The following is a 26,588-nucleotide window of genomic DNA, read 5'->3' as shown; positions in this document are numbered from 1 at the left end:
CAGAATACTATATTATAAGACAAAAACTTCAATTAATACAACATTGGAATTCTTCACAATATTCCATCACAATATCATTGCACTTTTGCACTTACGATTTGTATCGCCGCTACGTCAATGACTGTTTGATAGCAGGTTATGAAAACGAAATAGATTGCGTGCTAGCCGAATTTAACAATCAATGCTAAAGCATAAAATTTACGCTGGAAAAAGAAACTGAAAACTCGTTGCGTTTCTTGGATCTCAAACTTTCTAGGTGTCAGGAAAAAAATGAGAAAAACTGGTACACCAAACAAGAAAACGAAAGATATTTGGATTATTATTCAGAAAGTCCATATATACACAAAAAAAACACAACGATTGCATTGATTGACCGGGCATTGAAACTTAGCGACGTTGAAAAACGTGAAATGAGCATCAATAAAGTTTGAAAAATACTTCATTTAAATAATTACTCATATGAATTTGTCAAATATATTAAAAAAAGAGGATAGATGCTATTTACAACTCGCTACGCAACAGCACTACGGAAAATTGAAAAAAAATACGTCTCACTAACATACATTCCTGGATTGAGCGAAAAAGTTAGAAGAGTACTGAAAAATCATGGCATAATTGCATTCTCGAGACCAATCAACAAAATTTAAACCTGTTTATTCATAAAAACGAAAGATAAAATTCCAAAATTGAATCATTCAGATGTGGTATATTCAATTCCTTGTGAATGCGGGAAAGACTGTGGACAAACATCTCAAATTCTGGAAAAAAAGGATTAAAAATCATAAAATGAGTCTCAAACAAAACACCAGAGCTACAAGACTGACACAACATGCCATAGAACAGAACCATAAGTTTAACTTTGCAAAGCATATATTTTGGAAAGAGCAAACCAAGACGGAAAACGAAAAACAGCTAAAACACTACACATAAAATTAAAAAAAGGAAGATCAGTGAACATCAAGCAAGATTTGATTGAAATTTCTAAAATATATAGCTCTTTTATTAAAAAAAACTAGCGCTCGCCGCAATTCGCAACTTAAACGACGGATTCATAAACGACGTCACTGAACACGACGACACCAGGAACGATAGACGCCAGCTGCTAGAAGCAATTCAAAACTGGACTTAAATCAAGTAAAACAGCCGTTCAGGAAGCACGCAACGATACAAATCTTTTTTTTATTTTTATGAAAGTTTAATGGCATTGCGGTGAACTTGATACTATGAAAATTCTTGATAGAAGAATTAAAGATTGAAATTAAATGACGGATAGACAAAGCAGATGCTTAATAGAAGAAAATTGAAAGATGTTGAAAATGAGCCAAGAGCATATTTTATGGAAAGCTTCAAAGGTGCGTTCTAGACCCTTTGTCCCACATCAATTGAATGGCTGAGAGAAGTAATAGCGAGAGGCGCAATTACGTTCACCCATACATCCAACCCGATGGATTGGTAAAGCACGTGCTTCCCAATCGGACAAAAAGTCTAGACCGCATGGCTCTGGTGAAGCTTCCCTTTTGCTGAACCAGTTCAAGCGATGTGTTATTGGTTGTTTCGGATTCCGTTTTTATCGGCAGCGCTACTTATTGTTATTGGTTGTTTCGGATTCCGGAAAACGGAATCCGAAACAACCAATAACACATCGCTTGAACTGGTTCAGCAAAAGGGAAGCTTCACCAGAGCCATGCGGTCTAGACTTTTTGTCCGATTGGGAAGCACGTGCTTTACCAATCCATCGGGTTGGATGTATGGGTGAACGTAATTGCGCCTCTCGCTATTACTTCTCTCAGCCATTCAATTGATGTGGGACAAAGGGTCTAGAACGCACCTTTGAAGCTTTCCATAAAATATGCTCTTGGCTCATTTTCAACATCTTTCAATTTTCTTCTATTAAGCATCTGCTTTGTCTATCCGTCATTTAATTTCAATCTTTAATTCTTCTATCAAGAATTTTCATAGTATCAAGTTCACCGCAATGCCATTAAACTTTCATAAAAATAATAATCAACGGTGACTATTCGTTAAAAAAAACGATACAAATCGTAAGTGTAAAAGTGCAGTGATATTGTGATGGAATATTTTGAAGAATTTGTTGTATCAATTTAAGTTTTTGTTTTATAATATAGCTTTCTGAGGATGGCTGAAGGTAGTAGGCCGAAACGTCAAAAGAATTGTTTTAATTTGATTTCAAATTCACCGAAAAGCATCAACCAGAAAAGCCAATAAGAATTAGCGGTGATCAAAGCTCGTTAATATAAAATCTGTGTATGTTTTCTACATCTATGAGCATAAATCTATTTTCTGTAGAGGGCTGGTGATATAGCTCAGCTGCTTCTATGAGTTCGAGCCCAAAAGTAAACATCGAACACAGTTGTACCGGATAAATTTTTCAATGATTGTTCGCCAACTGCATCGTTGATAAAGGGCGATCACGAAATTATTGCGACATCGAAAATGTCAGTCCAATTTTCTTATAATGTTTAGAATGAAACCAAAGTTTTAGGATAGTTTTATACATATATTTACTTCAAAAATCAAAAGAAAAGTTAATCAATGGAGCCTTGTGTGTAGAATTGAACGCAATTTCGCTTGATGACCTCCATCAAAGTCTTTATGTACAGTGTCATCCGGTACGAGTTTCTCAGTTTTTTTTTTTTTATTTTCGGAACATGTCCTACTCGTATTTGACTGTTGTCTTGCTCTCCCGAAGATCCCGCTTCATTATTGCCCAGTACTGCTCCATCGGGCACAGCTCCGGACAGTTTTGCGGGTTCAAGTCCTTTGAAAAATGCACAGAATTGGCCTCATACCACTCCAGGACACTTTTGGAATAGTGGCATGATGTCAAATCTGGCCGAAATAGCGGAGCTTCGTCGTGCTGCTGCAAGAATGGCAAAAGGCGCTTCTCGAGGCACTCAGATTTGTAAATCTCGACATTTACTGTGCCTTTTTTAACGAAAGGCTCACTCCTCAGTCCGCAAGGTCACATGGTCTATCAAACGAGATATTTGGAGGTGAACTTCGACATTTTCTTCTTCTTAAATTTGTCGTCCACATTGAACTTGTCTTTTTGTTATCCTGTCCCGATTTTCTTCCAGCTCCTTTGCCGTGGTCCAATGTCAACCGCTCCTAGAACAGCTTCAACACTCTGGAGATGGTTAAATGTTGAATGTTCATTAGTTTTCCCAACTGACGGTGCGACATGTCAGGAAATTCCAGGTGTTCGGAAAGAATTTGTTCTCTCGACTTGCGTTGGTTCACCTCCATTTTAGTTGAATCGAAAAACATGACTTCAAGTTTGACAATATTTAAACAATACACAGCAATGAGGAAGTGTGCAAAATTTGGTTGATTTTTACCCAATAGTAATATACACTGAACCTCGGAAATACCCAAACTTGATAACTTTCCCGCCAACCCGAATGAAACTCCCTCCCTACAGGTTTGGCTATTAAGCACAAAAATAAGCTCTTAAAGGAGAAGAAAAAAAACAGTTCTTCGCTTGAAGGACAAGTTTGGCGTATTTGAAAGCTGTGATTTTTTCACAAACTTGAGTTGTAAATATTGAACTCGGGTTTGGGAGGTGGCAGTTCTCAAGTTTGGGTATTTCTGATTTTCAGTGTAGTTATGCTATTATCCTTTTCCACCCCTGTTGGTGTGAAAATATTTTCGAATAATCTCCTATTTTTTATTTTTTTTTAAATCAATATTTTAATAATTCAGTTACCAGTTTGGGGTAAGGGGTAAATAATAGGGTAATTAAAAATCAGAAAGGCATCTTGTAAACCTTGTTTATATATGCTAGAATTTTATTATCTTGCATCATGCGACTGTTCACATTACAATTTCGTTCATCCAAATATTTATTTTTATGATTTCAACTTGTAGAATATTTTTTATTATTTTTTACCGCTAAATGTATGCTGCATTCTTATGCTTTTTCATAAAGCAGCTTCATTGACAAACCAAATGTAAAAATATGTTCTTAAAACAAACCAAAAATTACTGCAATTAGTGTTTTTATGCTGTATGGGCTTACGGAATCCCAAATTGTGTTGCACATTTCCAAAAAAAAAATCCCAAAGGGTTTTTTGGAAGCCTAATTTTTGAGTAAAAATTGTTTAAATTAAAATGATTTAAAATTTTTTTCTTGATTTTTGTTGAGTTATTCCTTAGTTTTTATCAAATTCGCCCGGATAGTGACCGGATTTTTGGTCGACAGTTTTTAAATCAAATTCCTGAAGTTTTCCAGATTTCTAGATAAAATAGGACAAATTTCTCCGGCCTGGCTCTGTGCTGCAAAAATTCTGACAACCTAACCTAGAGTTGCCATCCGTCCCGCAAAAGCGGTACATGTCTCGCTTTTTTTTCGAAAATGTCCCGCCGTCCCGCTTTTTTCAACAATTTTTCCATTGAAAAAAATCAGTTTTTCTGATTTAATTTGATTTAATTTCTATACGCTTGCTTTTTCTTCGACCACCACATTCTTAAGAAAATGATATTCTTAAATTTTGCGATGCAAGTCACATTAAGACTTATAATATGTTTCATTTTCACATATCCCGAAACACCACGAGATTTAATTTTGTATGAAATATTATTTCTTCAGGAATCTCATCTATGCATATCAGGAGATTTTACTTGATTTAAATTAGAAAGACATTAATAGGTACATTTCACTTCATTCATCAAGAATGGTAAAAAATGGGTTTCATTTGACGAACTCATGGCAAATATCAATCATTCAAGCTTTGTGAGCCAAAGTATTGCTTTTTAGATTGTATGCAAAACTAATTTAAATTTATAAATATTTTATTTGTTAATATATTTTTATAATTTTGTTTCGGTCAGGCTCTATTTTAATATGTGACTCGCAATTAAACTATGTTGTTTTTATATGTTCGAACATGATGAAAATTAGTAAATCAGTTTTAAAGCATTTTCTTAAATCAAAATAACGTTTAAATAAATAAGTATCACATAAATGTTATCGTTAATTAACTCTTTCGATAACAACAGAGTCTTTTAAAGGGTCAAAAAGACTTCATTTGGGCTATTCAAGTAGTAGACTGCTTAAATAATGATCCGCTGACTCAATTTTGCAATCAAATGAATACATTTGATTGGTATACAAAATTCTATGATTTTGATGTTAACACTTTTGGGTTCAAAATCGAAAAGCTCGTGTTCTACCAACTGAGCTATGCCACAGTTGTTGATTCATCAAATTTTCATATCAAGAATATATAAATCCACTGCATTTTTATACCCAGAGTATCTACCTACAATAAACAAACATAGAAACATATAAAGAGTTTTTATTAAACATTTATAAATTTCCCCCTTTTTCGGCTGTGTCCCGCTTTTTTTCTCAAAATGTCCCCCTTTTTTTTGAAAACCATCTGGCAAGCCTAACCTAACCAATAAACCTTAAAACTATTGATGCTTAAGATGATGATGATTTTTTAGAAGCCATTAAAGTTGAAAAGTGTTGCTTATTACCCTAGTTGAGGGTAACTCTAAAATCATTTTTTTTTATTTTCTATGAATGTAACATGATGTTTGTTGTTTGATGCGTCGCACAAAGGGGTGAAAAAGGCGAACAGAACTATCTTCTGTCTTTACTATTTAGACCTATAGCATCTTAAAGACAAACACAATAAGGGCTTTAAAATTATTCTTTTAGAAATTGATTAAACCACCAAGCAGTGGGATAAATAAATCTATCTTTTTTAATATCTACTTTAAAGCCAAAAAGTCTAAAAAGTGTACCAATTCTAGCAACTTTTTCTAAAAGTCATGGTATCAATAAACATTTGGCCAGCTGGCCAGCTGGCCAGCTGGTATCGTCATCTCGTCCTACGAAAAAACCTAGAAACCTATAGCAACTATATAGCTCACCTTTTCCGGATTACGCAACGACGGAGGATTGATCCGGATTTTCACAACCTTCCACTGAAGCTCGAAAATACCCAAACTTGAGAACTTTCCCCACCAACCCGAATAAAATTCCTTCCCTAGGTTTGGCTTCTGACGGCTTAGTTCAAAGCTGAGCTCTTTCAACAGAACTCATCCTTCAAAATCTGATACCGCAATAAAATCGAAACCTAAAAGTAAATAAAAAATCAACAGAAATGGGAAATACATCAACGTATATGAGAGACTTTCTAATGAAGCAGGAATAAAAATTATCCACCATCAAAACAGTTCTTCGCTTTGAATTTACCGCCCAAACCTAAATCTGCAATGGAGGTAATAGAATCAGATTTGACTACAACAAAAACTTTCAGAAAACAATTCTCCGCTTGAAGGGTAAGTTTTGCGTATTAACGATTGTAATTTTTTTCACAAACTTGAGTTGTCAATATACAAGTTCACCACTCTACTTGAGTTGTAATTTCGCATCACTACACAGCTGATCACGTGGCCACTGATAAAACGTGGCTATTGAAAAAGTTGAGTCTATTCGAGATATCGGTGTTATTGTGGACAAGGAACATTCAGCTGTAACGGTGACAAAATCAAAAACATTCCTAGAATTTTCGGTCAGGGATACCAAAGGATGACATTACAACTCTCAAAGCTTTATATTACTCGCTTGCTCGCTGTGGATTCGAGTATAAGGTTCAAATCTGGGCACCAAACACGGATTGAAGCTACTCGAGTCAGTTCAAAATTTCTTGTTTCTGGGATGAATCATCCAATAGGAAGGAAATCCCATTAAATGTATTTCTTGTTTCGCTTGAATGTAGTAGTCATCCATCATTTTGGTTGGGAGCTGGAGTCCTTGTGCCAGTAGTGCTTTTTCAAACACACCGTCTTCGGCACAGTGTACATTTCAGCACATTTTCGGCACAGAGATTTGCTAAATAGGCATTAGATTTTTGCAACCTCTTCTCTGGGTGTAGGAATCAATTTTATAACCCGTTTGACATATCTTTTAAATTGTTCAACCAAAAGTATGTTTATTTTGATATCAATGTTAAAGATAAGATTAGATAATCCGTCTGTATGATATTAAATTTTCGTTGACAGTGATCAATAAATAAAATAATGATTTTTTTTTTAAATATCTTAAATATTCAGATTATGATTCATAATGTATATTGCGAGTGAATTTTAGGCATGAAATATAATCTAGAAAGTTTTAAAAACAGCAAAGTTGAACTCTTTTGCTGAATATGTTCCATTGAAAATTTTAAGTTCGAACGAGATTTCTTGAAAATCGATTTTTAAAGTGACAGTTTTAAACTATTCATAGAGCTATGTGAATACAAGAGTAAAGTTTTTCTATTCCAGCGATCCTGGTCTTTGTTAAAACTTCAAATTGCTATTTTAATATTTTCAGCTTGGTTGTTAAGAAAAGCTGTTCAAATTTCATTAGTTAACTCAAGTACACACGATTAAAAAAGTTTATTCATTATATCAATATAATGCGTTTGACATACTTTAAATCAGTCTTATGAACCTTCCGGATATTTGTATAAATATTGGATATTTTTCATCATGGATCAAGGCCTTAAAACTAAATAAGAACGTTTCGAAGGTTAATACTACAAGCGAATTAAATACTTTCTACATTAAAGAAACGGTTGTACTCTACTCTTTTATTTGTTTGTTTTTTTTTACAATCACTTTCACTCAGGTTCACTCAAACGCTCATTCACGCACACCGTTTATTTACTTAAGAGAGCATCCTACATCAGTTTTCCTTGTCAGCCATCGAAGATGTAGATAATTGTGTACGTCTACTGTTTTGTTCGTTTTAAATAATTAAATTAAAAATTTAAATCACATGCCAGCGTTAGGTTTGTTGATTCCGCCTTTCATTCACACTTGCTCAGGAGGAACGGTCGAGTTTTGTCCTACTTTAGCACGTCCTTTATGCCGTTTAGCGGTGGCATTTCCTTTATCGTTTTTCGGAAATCATTGAGCTCACAGCACAGGACATAGCCCAAACTTGGGTTGCTGTAGGAATCATTTTCTTTGAGGGAGTTGATCCAGGTGATTTGATCACATATGCTGGTACAGAACGTATCCTTTTCCCGCTCTTTGTCGGGCAGTTGCGCTTTGTTGAATACGGCAAAGCCGACAGCTCGATTGCCTGATTTTACGACAGTCCAGTGGAATTTGGGCACCGGAAATCGTTTGTCCTTCAGGTACACATCAACAGGGTTGTCATTTTTGTCTTTCAGCGACAGAACTCCATGTGCTCCGCTGTAGATTTCTACCTCTCGCTCGGCTAGATCGCTGATGTCACTGATGAGGTTGTCAAAATTTTCCAGCTCTTCTAAATCTTTCACAATTTGGTAGTTCCACGCCAGTTTTAGTACGGCCTGGTATTGCTTGTGCGTGAGTAAATCCTCGTTAACATATCGGCGTGACTCAATCTTGGGGACATTTTTCGTTCCAAATACTCCCTTAAATCGTTCGGCTTGATCATTGATGTTCAAGGCTTTGTTGAGTTCAACTTTGTAGCGCGTAGTTGGATGTTCTTGAATGAAGTAACTGGCATTGTTGAAGGTTTTTAGTGACAAGGCTTCAACGGTATTATCTCCCGATCTAACCTTGGTATGGACAAATAGAGTCTGACCTCTTTTGACATCATAACAGGCTTCTCCCAAGATGTACGATCTTTCATTGACCGGATTGGTGTAACCGTATTCAATCGAACGAGCAGTTGAAGGGCAACCCCGAACCGGAACGATAATCTCTTCTATGGAACGAGCCATGCAGGAGAGCTCCGAAACGAAATTTTTGTCCTCTCCATCGACCACTGAAAATGAAAAAAGTTAAAAATTAAAATACAAGTCTAAACCAAACAACGTTTCAATAAATCGTACCAAAAGTTTTATCCTTCTTGCAGGCTGCTTTCAAAACTCTCTCCGAGGCAAATTCCCGGAAATAGTTGGGGGCACAGGAAATCAGCACCTCGTCACCTGCACTTAATGTGATGTCTTCAGTTTCGTCACTGACGTTTTCGGTTGAAATAAGTCGCCCATCCTGACTGAAGATCAACGGTGAAAAAAATGACCAGTCCGGTTTCAGGGGCACAATACAACTTCGGTCGATTGCTATAAGAACAAAAAAAAAAGAAAAACAAGTTAGATCAATATCGGTTACACTAATTAATGATGTCAGAAACTTTCTTAATCAGGTCAGTGGCATGTTCTAGAAGTGGTACGGTGATGCTAAATAAGCTCACTAAATAATCACCACGACCACATGTTGTGACCGAAAAAATACTCTGTAGTATTTTGTTTCCGGTTTGATCCGGTTCAAGGCTTCATTATCAGTACGCGGGAGCCAAATTTCGGTTTATTGTTACATTTTTTGCACACTAATGAATTTAAATGACCTTTATGTGCTCTGATTTACTCTCGAGCGAATAGCTCGTATCAGTCACCTTGCTACAATGAAGTTCATTGATTCCGTTTACGCAAAAATTGTTTTGTTTTCTTTCGCGTTGAAACATTTCAGGCAGAGGACGAAGCATACTGTCATATTTATTTTTAAACATATGATGAATGTTAGTTGGTATGATAGATGCTTATCAGATTACCTAATTAATAATAAATTTAATAATTCACTGGAATAATAAAAAACATTGATTTTAGATATTTATCATGGTAGAATAAACACTAGAAATAGAGCGAATGGATGAGAGAAGTGTAGTTGCTGCATTTGAATAATGTGATTTAAGGGGGAAAAAGTCCCGGAGCTCAATTGTCACTAAAGCAGTCACTAAAAGCACTGCATTTTAGGAAAAGTGTTCTGTACTTAGAAAGTGAGTCCTATTCCATTACACATGACTTTCTCTTACTATATTTATTTTTTACATAGTTTACCGTCATCACTTGATGAAGTTAATTCCTAAATTTCTCGCAGCATGTCCTGCCCAGCATTTACCACCATCTGGATACTGGGTTCGCAGTAAATCGCGCAAGGTCGTGGTTTGTCCTTCGCCTCCGCCTCCGAATACTCCGAACACTGGTCTTCCACGTTTCGTGTCTGTAGAGGACAACCGGTATAATAAGCGTAGTGTACAGGTTACACTTCGTGCGAGGGCTAAGTCTTCTCGACCGCAGTTGCTTGTGGAGTAGACTGAGTCGATTTGGGGTCATTTTTTAATTTCTCAAACCCTGGGGTCTAAAAAGCTTCGTCTTGGTCCAAAACTCATTCCTGATTTTTTGCAGAATTTTTAAGTAACTTTTACATGAGTAAATTTGAACTTTTAGGTTTGTATGAAAAAATTGAATATTTTGTACTGAAAAATCCACATCATTTTTGTTTTTCTTGTGGAACCGAGCCACCTGATGGTTTTTGTACCAATTTATAAAATTCCTAAAGGAAATTTTCCGCTGAACAACTTTGTCGAGGACACTAACTTTGTATCTAATTAAACAAAAAAGTTATTAGCTGTTTAACAGGGGTATGTCTTTTCGCATAGATAAACAGTAAATTCAATTGACATCACTGCTCAAGCCTCGCGAATTATTGCATGAAAAGTAGTCATGCAATACCTCGCTAGGCACCCAGCAGTGATGCTAATTGATTTTATCGTTTGGACCGATCGAGTTTTGGACCAAGACGAAGCTTTTTAGACCCCAGGGTTTGAGAAATTCAAAAATGACCCCAAATCGTTTCAGTCTATTGTGGAGTCCATAGTAGGCACGACTTCCGCTGATCATTTGCCGCCGAATCTCATGGCTGCTTTCATTTTCTGCAGTCATTAGTGAGCCGAGATAGACAAAGTCTTCGACTTTTTCCAGCTCGTCGCCATCGAACGTGACCATGTTATTACTGGACAAGTGGTTTCGATCGGTTTCGGATCCGCAGGCCAGCATATACTTCGTCTTCGGCATTTAAATCATCTACCCAATCCGTCCTGCTTCGCGTTTCAGTTTGCGATTGATCTTCAGCCACCGCCGCAGATGATCTACCGGCTATATCAATGTCATCGGCAGAGCAGATAAGTTGACTGAATCTTTTGAAAATCGTGCCCCGCATTTCGCACACCCTCGTCGAATAACACCTTCTAGCGCCACGTTGAACATCATGCAGGTCAGACCATCGCCTTGTCGAAGCTCCCTGCGCGATTTGCATGAACTCGACAATTCACCCGAAATTCGCACACAGCACTGCGTTCCATTCACCGTCGCCTTGATCATTCTGGTCAGCTTCCCGGAAAAGCCGTTCTCGTCTATGATTTTCCATAGCTCGTCACGGAGGAACTTTTGGAGGATTTGCCGTAATGTGAGGTCTGGTTCGTGGTAGACCGTCTCTCCATGAAGCCGGCCTGATGACTTTCCACGAATCGGTTTGCTTGTGGTGTTAGGCGGCGGAGTAGGATTCGGGACTGTGCTTTGTAGGCGGCGTTTAGGACAGTTACCGCTCGGTAGTTCTCACAGTCCAATTTGTCCAATTTCTTGTAGCCCCATCACCCTCCTTCCACTCGTCCGGTAACTGCTCAGTGTCCCAGATCCTGACCATCAACCGGTGTAGGCAATCGCCAACTTATTCGGGCCCATTTTGATGAGTTCATCTGCGATTCCATGCTTCCCAGAGGACATGTTGCTATTCAACTGGCGAAAAGCTTCCTTAAATTCACTCATCGTTTAGAGTAGCTCCACTTCGTCGTTGGCTTCGCCGGCGATGTTCTTCCCTTCTGATTACCTCACGATTGTCCGTCAGGATGCCTCCGTCTTTATCTCGGCATATCAAAACAGCTCAGGAAAACTACTGTCAAATGGTCCTGTAATTCGAAACCAAGGTTGCTGATATTCGTTCAGAATGATTTTTTATCCGATCCTAGTAACCAACGATTTAGCTCCTCGACATAGGTAGTCTGTTTTCTTTACAAACGACGCCTTCCAGCATCGAACGACGCATACCTACCTGGTTTATTTTTCTTCCCCTCTTTAGTGATCAGTTATTTTCTGAGTAACTATCGACAACCATCAAACAATCATTATTCGTTCTTAGTGAAATCATTGCCCGTAGACACATTCATCAATCAAGAAGACAGTAAGATGCTATCGAAGTTTGAACTTTTCTTATACCGTGCTTGAATTAAAGGGAAACTTTCGATTGACTTTATTCAATTGTCCATTGTAGTTCAAGAAAATTATTTCTATATCTCAATTCTGGAATAAAATTTTGGAATATCTCTATTTAAAAACATTATTAAATTTGAAACGGATGAGGTGAAACTTTAATTAATCAAAGCAATCGGAAGATTCCTTTTAATTTAACAACGGTATTATTTTTTTTTGTTTCGATTATAGTCGTTTTACCATCTTTATGGCATTCGCGACTTTATTAACGTTACAGTTGGCGGATCGTTATTGAAAAACTTATCCGGTACAACTGTGTTCGATGTTTACTCTTGGGCTCGAACTCGAAGCCGCCGGCCGTGGCCTAGAGGATAGCGTTCCAGTCTTCTAAGCCAGAGTCCATGAGATCGAATCCCGATCACGGCACACATAGTACTCTTTCTGTGGACTGGTGGTTTTAGCATTTGTAAGATCCTAGCCAATAATATCCTTGAAAGATGTACGCCTTAGAGTTAAGTAAATTAGATCTCTTCAAAGAAACATGAAGTTTCACTGAGATCCTATATGTGTGTGTTCGTTTTTAAAGCAATAATGGTAACCAGTGAAAAAATTTGTCAGCTTTCAAAACAAACTATCAAAGGGAAAGTTTAAAAATTTCAAGTTGGAAAAAAGCCAATGCACAGTGGTTTAAAACTCGAAAAACGTGATCATGGGCTTTTTGAAGGCTTAAATGTCAAAATAGCTTTATAGTATCTTCTACAATGTTCCATCATTTTAAAATGCGCATCTTTTGTTGTTATTTTTTTTCTGATCATTCCACCTATAAGTGAGATAGTTTTTCTATTTTTTGTATATATCTTTTATTACTATGATGTCTTCAAGAAAGTTGTAGATCATCAAATTTTAAAACTTTGTTGAAGACATCAAAGCTCTATCTTTTAAAACAACATGTTTTAAAGACAGTTTTTCAAAAACTAACCTCAAAAACGAAAAATTCGTTTAACTTTTTTCGAAGCGAGTTTTGAGACTAACTTTGTGTGAAAGAGTTGTGACAGTTGTAAAATTACACAACTTCATTGAAGGTGTCACTATTTTCAAGTTTAATGGTACTTTTTGGGTGCTTTCTTTAAAAAATTTCATGTTTTTATCGTTCAATATCTCTGAAAGTTGCAAACATAAAAAAACAAAAATATATACATTAGATAGGACAATCTTTCAACATTCATGAACATATAGTTTCATTTGCCAACTGAAAGATGCCAGTTTTTAAGTTTTAGTATATTCCTCGATCAGCCAACTATGCCACAGTCGTGTTGAAGCGGGAACTTATTGTCGTGTTCCCAGAAGATTGAAAAGCAGAGACTAAACTATAAGATATGTTTATTCAAGCAAGTGTGACAACTGAATGACAGAGCTTTCACACAAGGGGTGGCATTTATACCAGCAGGTACTCCTAGCGTGATGATAGCATGCTGCGACATTCTAGTAGCTTCTAATTGGTCGTGTGCTCGTGGCCTACCACACTTATGTAAGTGTGTGAAAAAATACTGCAAATTTGCAAATCTACCATCTATTTGTCCATAAAAGTTGAAAGATTGCTTTTTCTAATGTATGTATATATTTTTCTTTTGGTATGTTTGCACGTTTCAGAGATATGGAACAATAAAAACATGCAATTTTTTAAAGAAACCATCCAAAAAATACCATTAAACTTCGAAATAGTGACTTGACACCATCAATGAAGTTGTGTTGTTTTACAATTGTCACAACTTTTTCATACAAAGTTAATCTGAAAGCTCGCTTCGAAAAAAGTTAAACGAATTTTTCGTTTTTTGAGGTTAGTTTTTGAAAAACTGTCCTTAAACATGTTGTTTCAAAAGATAGAGCTTTGATGTCTTGAACAAAGTTTTAAAAATTTGATGATCTACAAATTTCTTGAAGACATCGTAGTGATAAAATGATATATACAAAAAATAAAAAATTTATCTCATTTAAAGGTGAATTGACCAAGAAAAAAATTACAACAAAAGATGCGCATTTTAAAATGATGAAACATTGTAGGAAAAAACATAAAGCTATTTTGACATTTAAGCCTTCAAAAAGCCCATGATCACGTTTTTCGAGTTTTGAACCACTGTAGCAAAACAACAATATTTCTAATCATAAAATGTGGAGTATGTATTTACCATTGCATTAGACTAGTGGTCGGCAACCTGCGGCTCGCGAGCCACATGCTGCTCTTCGGGTGAGAAGTTGTGGCTCTCTAACGTTAATTTCAATAACAATGTAAATTATATAGGGTGTAGCAAATCCCTATATTGCTTAAATATAAAGTGATGTAGACCTAAGCAAACAATTGTTAATACACAATACGTTAGATACAATAGTTTGACTCCTTAAAGCCTCAAGTTATAAGCCGCTTCGAATAAAGAAATTTAAAAAAATTTGTTAATTTCAAATATTGTTTATTTTAGTCAAATTTAGACCTACTTAAACCAAATATTAATCTTTACTATGTAGAAAACCTGATACAAATTGTTATTTTTGCCAGAAATATTAAATTTGAATACCAAATCGAAATAAACATCACTAACTTTAACGAGAAGCATTTTTTTTATTAAATTAAAATAACAAGTATAACTATGGAATCGAGGTTTGAAAACAAATACATATTACGACAAGAGAAAAAAAAATCCAATTAGAAATCAGAAATGCAAAATAGTTCCTCAAATTGAATAGACACATATCAAACTTTCCAGAAGTTCTATTCAGAGTATCATGAGATTCGTTTGAGACTCTTTTTAAACCTTATTAATATTATTTAAAGATTGAATCGATACTCTTTGTAGAGTGTTCTAAGAACATTTATTATTTTAAAGCCATTAGATGTTCTTCCAGGACTCTTCATATTCTTTTGAACCTTTCTTCAAACTCATTGAGGGCTATTTTGAACTCGTGAGATTGGTCTGAGACTGTTTTTAAATTTATCTTAAACTTTTGCAGGACTTGTTGAGACTCTCTGAAGGATTTCCGATGCTCTCTGGAGCTCTTTTTAGAGACTCTTTTGAGTGTCTTTGGACTTAATTTGACACTTTTGAGCTTGTTATAAAGTTGTTGTCAGACTCTTTTGAGAATCTTAAGGACAATTTAGAAACTCTTTTAATTTTTTTAAAGATTGTTTCGGGATTTTCTGGCTGTTTTGAGGCTGTTTCAAAGCTCTTCTGAGACTCTTTTACAGTTCTTTCAGGGCTCTTACGACTCTTTTTGGTATTTTGGAGACACTTTTACGACTATTCTGAGACTCTTTTAGGACATTTTGAGACTTTATTTTTAGGAATTTTCGACTCTTTTTGAACTTTCGCAGAAAAGATTGAAATTCATTGGATCCCATTCTTTGGAGTTTTTTTAATCCTCTGATGTTGTTTTCAGACTAACTTTAAACTTATTAGAGACATACATATATCAAGACTCCTTCAAGACTCTGTTTTGTGGGGCTCTCTATCAATACTCTTCTGGGAATTCAAAGACTTTTTTGTTCCAATCCAAATGTGAAAAATTTTAGAATCAAAAAACAAAATTTGAAAATTTTAGTTCATAGGCAAAAAAACGGTGAATATATAAAGTTTGTTTTTTTATATCAGTTCCCAAATTTTACAAAGGAAAGCTTATGTTCACATAAGTTTGCTCAAACAAATCACATAACAGTATTGTAACATGTATTCTATTGGAGGAATTCATCCACAACTTTTTTCAAAACATGTTTTGCTTAATATTTTGGTTTAAGAGTAATAATCTCAAATTTGACAAAACATTTCTAAGTCCCTTATACTGAAGATTCTAATATTTTTTGCCACCATGTGATTGACCACAGTAAGTTAAACTGTATGCTTATAAATATAAAAAATAATAATTTGTTTAAACATGCTCAAAAATTTCATGAAATTCTCATTTTAAACTGAATGAGGTCAAAGAACAGAAAGAAAAGTCAATTATGATCTTAGAGCATGCTGATTCTTGATTTTAAAGCTTTAGTTTGAAAAAACAGAATTAAATTTCACAGTATTGCAGGAAAAAATGAATTTTCAAAGTTCTCTTTTGAAACAACCCTTGGTTTTCAAAAACTAGAGGTGCTGAAGATAAAGTCTGAAACCTTGTGTTTTTTGGGATTTATCGTCAAAATTGGAAATAAAAAAAAAAATAGAAGTTATAGATCGATATTTCATTGCAACCAACAAATGTGTCTCTTTCGAACATACAAATTTTGAAAAATTGTTATTTTCGGCTCTTCTGACTCAAAAAGTTTTATTTGCAAGCGAATTTAGTTGTTCGTGAAAATCACAATATATAGTTGAATAAAATTTATTGTTATATTTATAGAAAAGCAGGCAAACATTCTATACTTTAGGAAATATTAATAAAAAGTAGAGATGTACCGAATAGTGGTATTCGGCGAACGGCCGAATACCGAATATTGACCTTTCCAACTATTCGGCCAAACGAATATTCGGCCGAATATTCGGCCGAATATTCGGTCGAATATTCCATTGAGTTTTAATGAAAAAAAAACTTAGCGATTATTTCAATGCTCTCTATTTCTTCCATATTAATGCCCCTTATGGTTTTAGTCGATTATTTTCAAAAAGGTGATATTATCGGATGATGTATTCAAGATATTTTTTAAGTAGGGGTCTTTCTGATTTTTAAAATGTCACCAATAACCGGAAAGACATTAGATGACTATTCCCTTCTAGGGCGTTTATAACCAAAGATAGCGTTTCTATGAAATCTGGGACAAAACTTGTCGAAACAGGTGTAAAACTATTCGAAATTGCTTCTTCGATTTCGAACTAGACGAAGGTCGAATTTGAGCAAGATATCTTCAAAATAGTTGTTGAAAAGAAAAATGATCTTTAACCAAGCATACCATACTTTCAACCACACGATTTTTTTACAAAAAAAAAAAATTTATTTCGAAATTAGGAAAAAAATTCGTAATGGAACACAAAATCTGAAAGGATAAATTTGAGTTTTTTATTTGATTTATTTAGCAAATAATCTTAACAAACCCGAGCGAAATTCGGGAAGCTTTAAACAACATCTGGACATCTCGGCCAGATTGGACCTATCTGGCATGTTTACTGGATTTATAGGCAGGCATGAAGATATCAAGAAAATCTGGAATAAACTATAATCATAGTTTAAAGCGATACTTGTCTCCTGTACGATCAACAGTGAAAGATACGTGGATACACCTTAGATGTTTTGCTGAAACCATAAGTTTTGTGTAGCTTTTACAACATTACTTTTGGAAATTTTTATAAATTATCCAAAATCATTTGTAAATTCTGAAAGTCTGTAGTAGATATTCGGCCTGTTCGGCCTATTCGGCCGAATACTTAGCTCAACTATTCGGTGAGCCGAATATTCGGCTTAACGGTTTTTTTGAGGTATTCGGCGCCGAATATTCGGCCGACCGAATATTCGGTACATCTCTAATAAAAAGTAGTAAAACCTATCAATATTTACCAAACAGTTGTAGGTTTCTCGAATAAGGAAGACTCAAATTTGAAGTTTTTAAGATTACTTTTTTTCTAGGAATAGATTTTGCTGATAGATTTCTGGAAATTAATATTGCTGAAATGGGCTTGTGATATAGCTCAGTTGGCAAGTCTGTTGCTTCCTGAGCCGATGTCCGTGAGTTTGAGCCCAAGAGTAAACATCGAACACAGTTGTACCGGATAAGTTTTTCAATAACGATCCGCCAACTGCAACGTTGATAATGTCGCGAATGCCATAAAGATGGTAAAACGACTATAATCGAAACAAAAAAAAATGCTGAAACCTAGAGGAACAAAAACCCGCAAAATTTATACGAAACAGACAAAAGAATATATGTTTTTACCACTTCTACAATCGAAATCTTAGGATTTCGTTCGATTGAACCTTGCAAATTCCCTTCTTTCACGGAAAAATTCATTCTCACTTGTATTCAAGTTTTAGCTAAACCATTAGATTTCTAGATTCAAGATTGTATTTTTTCACATGAACAATAGTCGAATAGTTGAATTACACCACTTTCGGGGTCTACTAGAGGATTCTGCCCAAAAATTTTGTTCAAAGAACTTTTTCATTGAACGCTATCTCAAAAACCACTCGACAGATCGTCTTAAAATTTCGCACAAAGTTATTGAAAAAAAGAAAGCGTTGTGTTTTTTTTTCGAATACACTCATTACATAAATATTGAAAAAATTAAAATGAATAAAAGTGTGATAATCATGTTGCTGATTGAATTTTCAAATCGTTTTGATCGTTAGTCACACTCATAGATAAGGACTATATTAGTTATTTTCATAGGTAAGCTGCAGAAAATAAAGATCGTCAACAAAAATTGCCTTGATTTAGAAAAGGCGTAGTTTGTAGTGTACAAAATAAATGGCGTATATGTTGCACAAATATGTTGGTCAATAAACTTATTCATTATTCGTTATCTTAAAACTACTTGACACATCGTCACACAATTTAGCACATTTGAACATAACATTTTTACTAGGTTGCATCACTGAAAATTTTATCAACTTTCTTCACCCATCCGTTCAAAAATTACTCACAAATAACAGTGTTGATTTTTTTTTTCAATACACACCTTATGATTTTAAACTCAAGGTCATCTGCCACTTTTCTGATAATGCTATATCTAAGTGAGCGAAAACCAGTTGTATTCCATTCCCATATTTTATCAAAGTTTCGTACTACTTCTTTTGGTATTTGCATGGATATTTGATGCCAGCGGCCTTGGCTTAGAGGTTTGAGTGTTTGTCTTCTAAGCCAAAGGTCATGAAATCGAATATTGGTTATGGCATACATAGTACTTCTTCTGGAGGCTGGCGGTTTAAGCATTTGAAGCACCCATAATACTCGACAATCGAACTGTTTACAATGCAGTAGATCTAGCTCGGCCTTTCTTTGGTCAACGTAGAATATCTTCTACAGGACCTACTAAATATAACTCTTTACCGCAGAAAATAAAAAATTCTCAAAACCGTAACATATTTAAAACGAAACTAATACAACATCTTAAGGAAACGCTGAACCTATAACAACCAATCATCATTCCAGTTTTTTTTTATTTGTAATATTTTTAATTTTTATTTCTCATTTTAATTTGTAATTTTTTGAACTTAATAATTAAGCAGTAGTGTAATGTCCTTAAATATATTTTTTCTGTTATTTGTTATATTTACTAAGTAAGCAAGAAGGATCTCTTAAAAAGAAAACCTTTTTCCACTAAGATTCCCTTCTCTAGAATAATACTTTAATCTTAATAAACATTTCCTCGCATTAAATATATTTGTGTTCTCAACATGCTTAAATTTTTTTCTCGCGTTTATTTGTAAATTTTTGCTGCCAGACATGTAGAGAACTGAAGTTTCCATTACCAGGGGACTCAGTTGAGTTTTTTGGTTTGGGGGAGTGTGGCGATCCAATAAAAAAAAACAAGCATGATAGTACAACTTCTGAAAGTTTGTACGCTTGAGTACATACATAGCTCTGGATGAACCATTTAAGGGAACATACGTTACACTTAGGATAGCTTGTGTTAACTGAGGTAAAGTAAGGTTGCACTTAGGATCTAACATATGTTGTTATGTCAAATGCTCAAACAGTGTTCAACTGGCACTTATCAATAGTGGCAGTGTATCTGAAAGCATATAGTATAAAGAAATAACGCCAGTTAATGTTACAAAAGATCTAACAACTGGTCGCAGTGGTCTCTCCACATCAAAAAAATAGATCTGTGATTGGTGATTGGCTTATCTTGCTTAACGTATGTTATTTACGTTATCTCGTGCGTTGCAACATAAATTACACACAATAATCATTGAAAGATGAATTACTGATTAAACCATTATCTTTTTTTCAAAATTTTGAACTGTTAGAGCAATATAGTAACATATTCGACAAGAAAACACAAATTTGTTGAAATTTCCTAAGAAATCAAAGGGCAAACCTACCGTCCACACTTACTCCATAAATCAGGATAAGTGTTTACAGAGGGAGAATGACAACGAAGGTTCAAATCCTCTATAGAATATTATAGGGTAAGTGAAGACACCAGCAGTCCATAACAATTTCTTACGTGATAACCTTTCTCGCGTTGCTTCTATCAAGCTCATCTCCTCGCGTTTGTAAACAACATGTTCTGCACCACATTGAACGTAGTTTTATCCAAATTGATCCACTGCTGATTTTTTAAAGTTGAACCAGAGGACTGAGATCAACGGAGAATCATCGTCAATGATCAAACAAATTCTGCAGCCAATGATTGAATTTGTGGTAATTTACTAGAGAACTAGAAGGTTTAAGTTAAAATGAGAGAAACCGGTGCTCAAAGAGAATGAAAATGTGCTAATTGTTGCAATTTGTGAAGCAGTTGTGGAATTTTGATCATTACCATTCCAAATGCAAAGAATTCGCTCTCCACTGCAATACCTTGAGTTGAACTATACGAAAAACCGTCCACACTTACCCTAGGGTACCTTACTAATCACAATTCACATTCACGATTTAAACTGAAAAATCCAAATTCAAAATAACAGAAATGAACAAATTCCAAAGAATACGAATACCTGGTAAAGATTTTTCTAAAATCACTATAAAACAACGGTTTCTAGCTCTGTTGAGGATCATTACTACAAATAGGGCGTGAATCTGAAAAGGAGCAGGTGTTGATTCTTTTAGGTTTTAAGGAATCTAAATTTTTTTTTTTGTTTTGAGAATACACAAAAAATTTACTCTATAGATGTGCATTTCAAGCATGATCTCCCGTTCTTTTATACCAAACAGTATTTTATCGATGAACCGGATTCCCCGTTATAGTAAAAATACCCCCAGCAATAAAACTCAGATTGTTCCACACTTTGAGACGTTCCAGTCCAATTGCACTTGTAATCGAAGCTCTAGCACACCCGCTGCCTCCTTCCATACCGCAGAATTCACAATTCCTTTGTTGTATGTACAATGCCAAGCCACACTCCAGAGCTCTTTAATCAAGCTTCACTTTACACAAATTGTTTTTCATTTGACCTTTCCGGCTGGAAGCCAAAAGAAACTGCGATTTCTCCGGCCAATGCTGATGCCGTCAGCATTTCGTCACTAAATTCCCAGATTTCCAGCTCATCCTCCATCCGCCAGACACCGACTACAGACTGTCTGGCAGAGCTTCGAGCAGCTGATTCGGCTCAAGCATCGCAGACATTTTTCTTGGTACAGTTACGCAGATCCAGCAAGCTGAACAACGAACATACTCAACCATTTTGCCTCAGAAGCGATCAAAGTCGTTCAACCGGAGCGTGTAATCACTACAATGGATTCTATTGAAAAATTGCACATGCACTTCCTGAAATTCAAGCACTTAGAGAGAGACAAATTACGGTCATTTTCAGATATCACGTAGGTAGCACTCTAGAACACACCCCCTTTTTACATTTGATCATCTAATACAGGAGGAAAATTATCCAAGTATAAAACCGTACCACTTCCTGTGACGAAATTTCTTCCAACGGTGAGGACGAAACTGATTGTGTATATCAGCAGATTTGTGCTGTGTCTTGCCATTTTTTCTACTGTTTCGATTTGTCTTCTGGGTTTCTTTTTATCACAGTCACTCGAAAGGTCTTTGGATCAAAAGATCCTTCCAGGCGTTAAGACCTCCGCACTACAACCGGATCAACCTCTGATCAGTACTGAGTCCGAGATACACTTTTTAGCACCACGTTTTCCTGTAGAATCCGGGATTCCTTGTTCTGCTCGTAGGATTGAAATGTGACTAGCGAAGCATCCGTTGCGGTTGTCAAATTTATAACCTCTCCAAACATGTACACGTTCTTATTGGCGTACACTACTGATAACAACCACCGACACTTAGCATCCGCATCAGACTTTCTTGGAGAGAAGAAGAGAGTGAAAAAATCTCCCGACAGGATTCTGATCATTCAAAATTAGAGATGATTTTCTTAAAAAGGGGGCTCGCTTTCTCTAGATCGCAACGAAATCAAAAGCTCTCTCCCTAAATCCAAGCCAAGATCTCTTCCGTGCTCAGAATACCCATTCTCTCACCATAATTGAACTGGTAACTCTAATCACAGGGCGCAATCAAATGCTCCAATTCACATTATCAGCGCCGTTGCTCTTGACAATGGGCCTATGACGACGGATTGGGATGGTGATAAATGCTGAACCAGAACATGTGAACGAGAAAATCTCCCGGCTGGTCTTCATTAATCATCATTCTGCTTGCTTCAGCAATTGCCAAGCCAGCTCATAAATGTATCATAGAGCGATCAAGGCTCATTATCAACTAGAGTACAGGGAGAAGCAATGTACTTTATACGATCCAGTTTAAACTAGTTTGGGATTGGGTTAGAGATTATGATGAAGGAAAGAAATGCTCCTACATCCAAGTCATTGAACGATTGAAATTTATAACTGAATCAATTAGAACAGATTATCAGGATCTGAAAAAAGATAGATTAGAACAGAGATTAGAGGAAGAAAGAATTAAAAAAAACCGAAGAATGCAGGAGGAAAATGATAGAGTAAAAAAGAACTATGATATCAAAAGAGTTTGTAATAATGGTTGAGAGCAGTGAGATTGCCCGGCCTCAAAATAATGAACAAAACTAATAATTTTTTCGCTTATACATTTCAAATTTCAACCATTTTTACCCATCAGCGAATTCCCTTACATTATGTGTTTCTTTTTATTTGGGTGTATGTTATAAATTTGAATGGACTCACTTTTATGAAGCTGCTTTCTCAGCCAGGCAATGCTTCCAGTGCTTCTCGGTGTCCCATCGTAGAGATCTGCTTCAAACCTGCGCCAAACCAGTCGAAATCCTGGGAGCAAGAATGATCCCGGTGGGCGGAATGTTCGACCGTTTCCTTTTTCCCCGACATCGATCCCCATTTTCCTACGACCACCAGTCGCTGGTCCTGATGATGCACAGGCATAACTTGTCACTCCAACACAACGAACGCTCGACTGCGGATGAGTGGTCCTATCACCACTTGTTGCGGCCGGTGCGTTCTTTTTTCCGCATGCTTAAAAATTCCTGCTCGACTCGTCCAAAAGTGACTGATGATCCAGCGTCGCCTGCTGCGGTCCTGGATTTTAAGAGGGCCTTTGAAACGATCGATCGGTTATTGCTGATAGATGTACTAGTGAGAGTTGGTATCAATGATACGGTTCTTAACTGGTTTAAAAATTATTTGGATAACAGAATGCAAAGAACAAAATTTGGTTCATCTTACTCGCGATACAGAGAAAATAACTTAGGTGTCCCACAAGGAAGTGTCTTGGGTCCATTGTTATTTATACTGTACATCAATGACATGAAACAATGCTTACAGTACGGTCGTCTTAAGCTATTTGCGGATGATTCAGTCTCCTACTGGAGTGGAAATGACTTAGAGCTTGTTATTCAAAAAGCAAATGCTGATTTGAAAAATATTGCAGATTTCCTAAAACAGAGAAAATTGTGTCTGAATCTCAATAAAACCAACTGGATGATCATTGGCAACCGCAAAATCGGAGAGTGTTCAAACTTGTTGATTGATGGTTGTGCAATCGAAAGAGTACATCAGGTTAAATACCTAGGAGTACAAATAGATGAAAAGTTAAATTTCATAGCTCACATAGACTACACTATTAAGAAGATTGCCATAAAATATGGAGTACTTTGTCGGATAAGCAGATATATGACTTTCTGGTCAAAAATTATCTACGTGAAATCTGTTATTATGCCACACTTTGATTATTGCGCTACAATATTGCTCCATGCATCAGACACGCAGACAAAGCGGCTGCAAAGAATACAAAACAAGATAATGCGAGTGGTAATACGATGCAACCGATATACTCCTAGTGCTCTTGTGCTTGATATGTTGCAATGGTTGTCAGTAAAGCAGAGGATTGCGTATAACAGTATGATTTTTATCTACAAAATTAAAAAAGGAATGTTACCATCTTATTTATTGGACGGTCTGCAATACGGAATTGACATACACGGATACAATACAAGGAGAGCCCAAGATTTCAGATTACCAAATACGAAAAAAGAGATGAACAAACGATCTGTGTTCTACAATGGACTGAAAATGTATAACAGCCTACCACGGAGCATCAAAGACAGTTCAAACTTGAATATTTTTAAGAAGCTGACAATAGATTATATAAAACATACAGTTTGAAACAAGGACTAATCCTAAAAAGGATCATACAATAGTGATGAAGATCTGGCGGAACATCAGATAGAAATTTGTACGGTGATGGACATACGCGGGAGTAAGACGAACAAGTCGTACAGAAATTGACAACATAAGTAAACAAAACATATTATCCTAAGGATAAACTGTCTCTCCTTCTTCAAAAGATGCGTATGGGGTGGAGGAAGGACCCAGTTGGGCCTGTGGGACCATCACTAAAAAAAAAAAAAAAAAAAAAAAAAAAAAAAAAAAAAAAAAAAAAAAAAAAAAAAAAAAAAAAAAAAAAAAAAAATATGCCTGTCCAACGAACTTCCTTTGGCTTCAAGAAAGCTTGCGCAAGGTTGTGTAGATCGGTGGGAGAAAATCAGGAGTGAAACGAGAATGGCTAAAGAAAGGGCTGCCTACATGAGGCTTTAATTAATATCAGTCGCCATAGCTTTTTGTGGTAGATTGTGCTAACCTTCGCGAGCCCTTTCTGTTTTCCTTCTTTGATGATCTCTTTCTGTCGATTTTTCTGTTGAGTTTGGCTGGAGGGATTAAGAAGAGCATTAGATGGGCGCCTTGGTTGCTAGAGTAATCGAAATACCTGCATGTACTATTGACCAGTTAGCGTTTTTGACGTCTGCTTCATTCCGTCCGATCTCCTGGTCGAATCTTACTGGTCTTGTGACCTTTTGCCGCTCGTGGAATTCCTGAACTCTTCCGTCCAATCTTTCAGTTTCCGATGTGTCAGCTCCACAAATCTTCGGGTGCAGCCTCGTGGTAGCTTCGCTTGCCGTCTTCATCGAATCTTGGCTTTGTGGCAAACCTTCCGCTCTCGACCACCTTTTTTCTACCTCCCTTTTTCCTCACTTTGACGTTACCCGCGATTTTCCGACAATTTCTTTTTTCTTTTTTTTACCTCTCGTTAGTTTTCCGGGAACTGCACAAACTATGGACTGTCGTGTTTATAAAAATTGGTTCGATACAGTGGGTACGATTAGGTCGAACCAATTCACGCTTAGTGTATGTGTTTGGGGTTTTAAATTGTATTTTGCGGATTTTTGCTCAAATTATACCATTGATAAAAGTTTAAAAAACAACTGTAACAAGTTAACTACCAAGCTCAGAAAACATACAAATGAAAATATCAAGGATTAAAGGAATGATAGAATCGAAGAACATCAGTATTTCAAATTTCTACACATGATAACTGGCCAATAACTTCACCTTAAAGTAATTTCTCAGAAATTATGTATAGAATTGACATACAATCCAAACCACATAAAATTTTCAAGGAGGAACTAATATCAATACATTACAAGGTTTTTTCACCTGCCAGCAGGACTGGATTAAGCCATTCTACAGTAGGAATTTTTGACCAAAAAGTCGCTTTCTGATTAAAAGACTCTGAATGCCTCATTTTGACTTATTTTCCCTATTTTTTGGACTGTAAAGGTGTGATTCCACGTTTAAACCGCTTGCTATCTTATTTGGTTATTTAAAGTATATTGCATGCATTTATGAATGGGGAATTGATAGGGGAAATTGAAGGAAATGAGACCTTTCTCGTTAACTTAATGCTAAGCGGTGTTAAGCAATAAGTTTAAAATATGATTCAATCGTTTTGGTGCATTATCTGACGCTTTCTCATTTGTTAATACGATTTTTTTTGGAAAATATAAAATATATTATGGGAGGAGGGTAAGTTGGGGTGATTGAGGCTCTTCTCGTCAACTTAACGTTAAACAGTGTACATCATTCGATTCAGCAATATATTTTACACCTGCTTTGATCATATTTGTGTATTTTCTGAAGCATTATTATTTGTTATAATGATTTTTCCAACATATCGCTCGATTATAGGTGAAAACGAGGTGATTGCGGCTATTCTAGTAAGCTGAGTACTAAGCGGGGTGAACCAATCGATTCAGCGACAAATTTTACACTAAATCACTTGGTTTTTGCAGTTGATATGTGAATTCCTCGATTGTTACAGTGAAATTTACACACAAATTTAAAAAAAACTAGGGGAAGCTGAGGATGCTTAGTCGTTTCTATCCATTCTAGTGCAAAAAAGTTACACGATTAGCTAGAGGATGAATAAAGCTACCAAAAATGATTGTTCATGAAGAAAAACTGTTGGATTACACTTTGTTTGACCGCACTTCTTTGAAATATTTCTTAAGTTTAGGGGAAAAGAGGAAACAAAAATAAGAATACATCAATAGATTCAGCCGACATTTTTACATAAATAAGTATGGTTTATATTATTTTTTTGTTGGAAG

General features: G+C 35.9%; 1 protein-coding gene across 1 annotated transcript; it reads right to left on the bottom strand.

Moving 5' to 3' along the window:
- Nucleotides 1-7,597: 7,597 nt before the first annotated feature.
- Nucleotides 7,598-21,894, bottom strand: LOC129745867 (uncharacterized). Its single transcript, XM_055739238.1, has 3 exons — nt 21,591-21,894; nt 8,844-9,074; nt 7,598-8,776 (listed from the first exon to the last, which is right to left on the bottom strand). Exons 1-3 carry the CDS (start codon nt 21,670-21,672, stop codon nt 7,866-7,868), a joined length of 1,224 nt encoding a protein of 407 aa, XP_055595213.1. The 5' UTR covers nt 21,673-21,894; the 3' UTR covers nt 7,598-7,865.
- Between the last annotated feature and the right edge of the window lie 4,694 nt (nt 21,895-26,588).

This window comes from Uranotaenia lowii, chromosome 2 (assembly GCF_029784155.1).
Source record: "Uranotaenia lowii strain MFRU-FL chromosome 2, ASM2978415v1, whole genome shotgun sequence".
NCBI classification, from domain to species: domain Eukaryota; kingdom Metazoa; phylum Arthropoda; class Insecta; order Diptera; family Culicidae; genus Uranotaenia; species Uranotaenia lowii.
The sequence above is the reverse complement of the archived record's forward strand: the minus strand, read 5'-3'. Positions and strand labels throughout refer to the sequence as shown.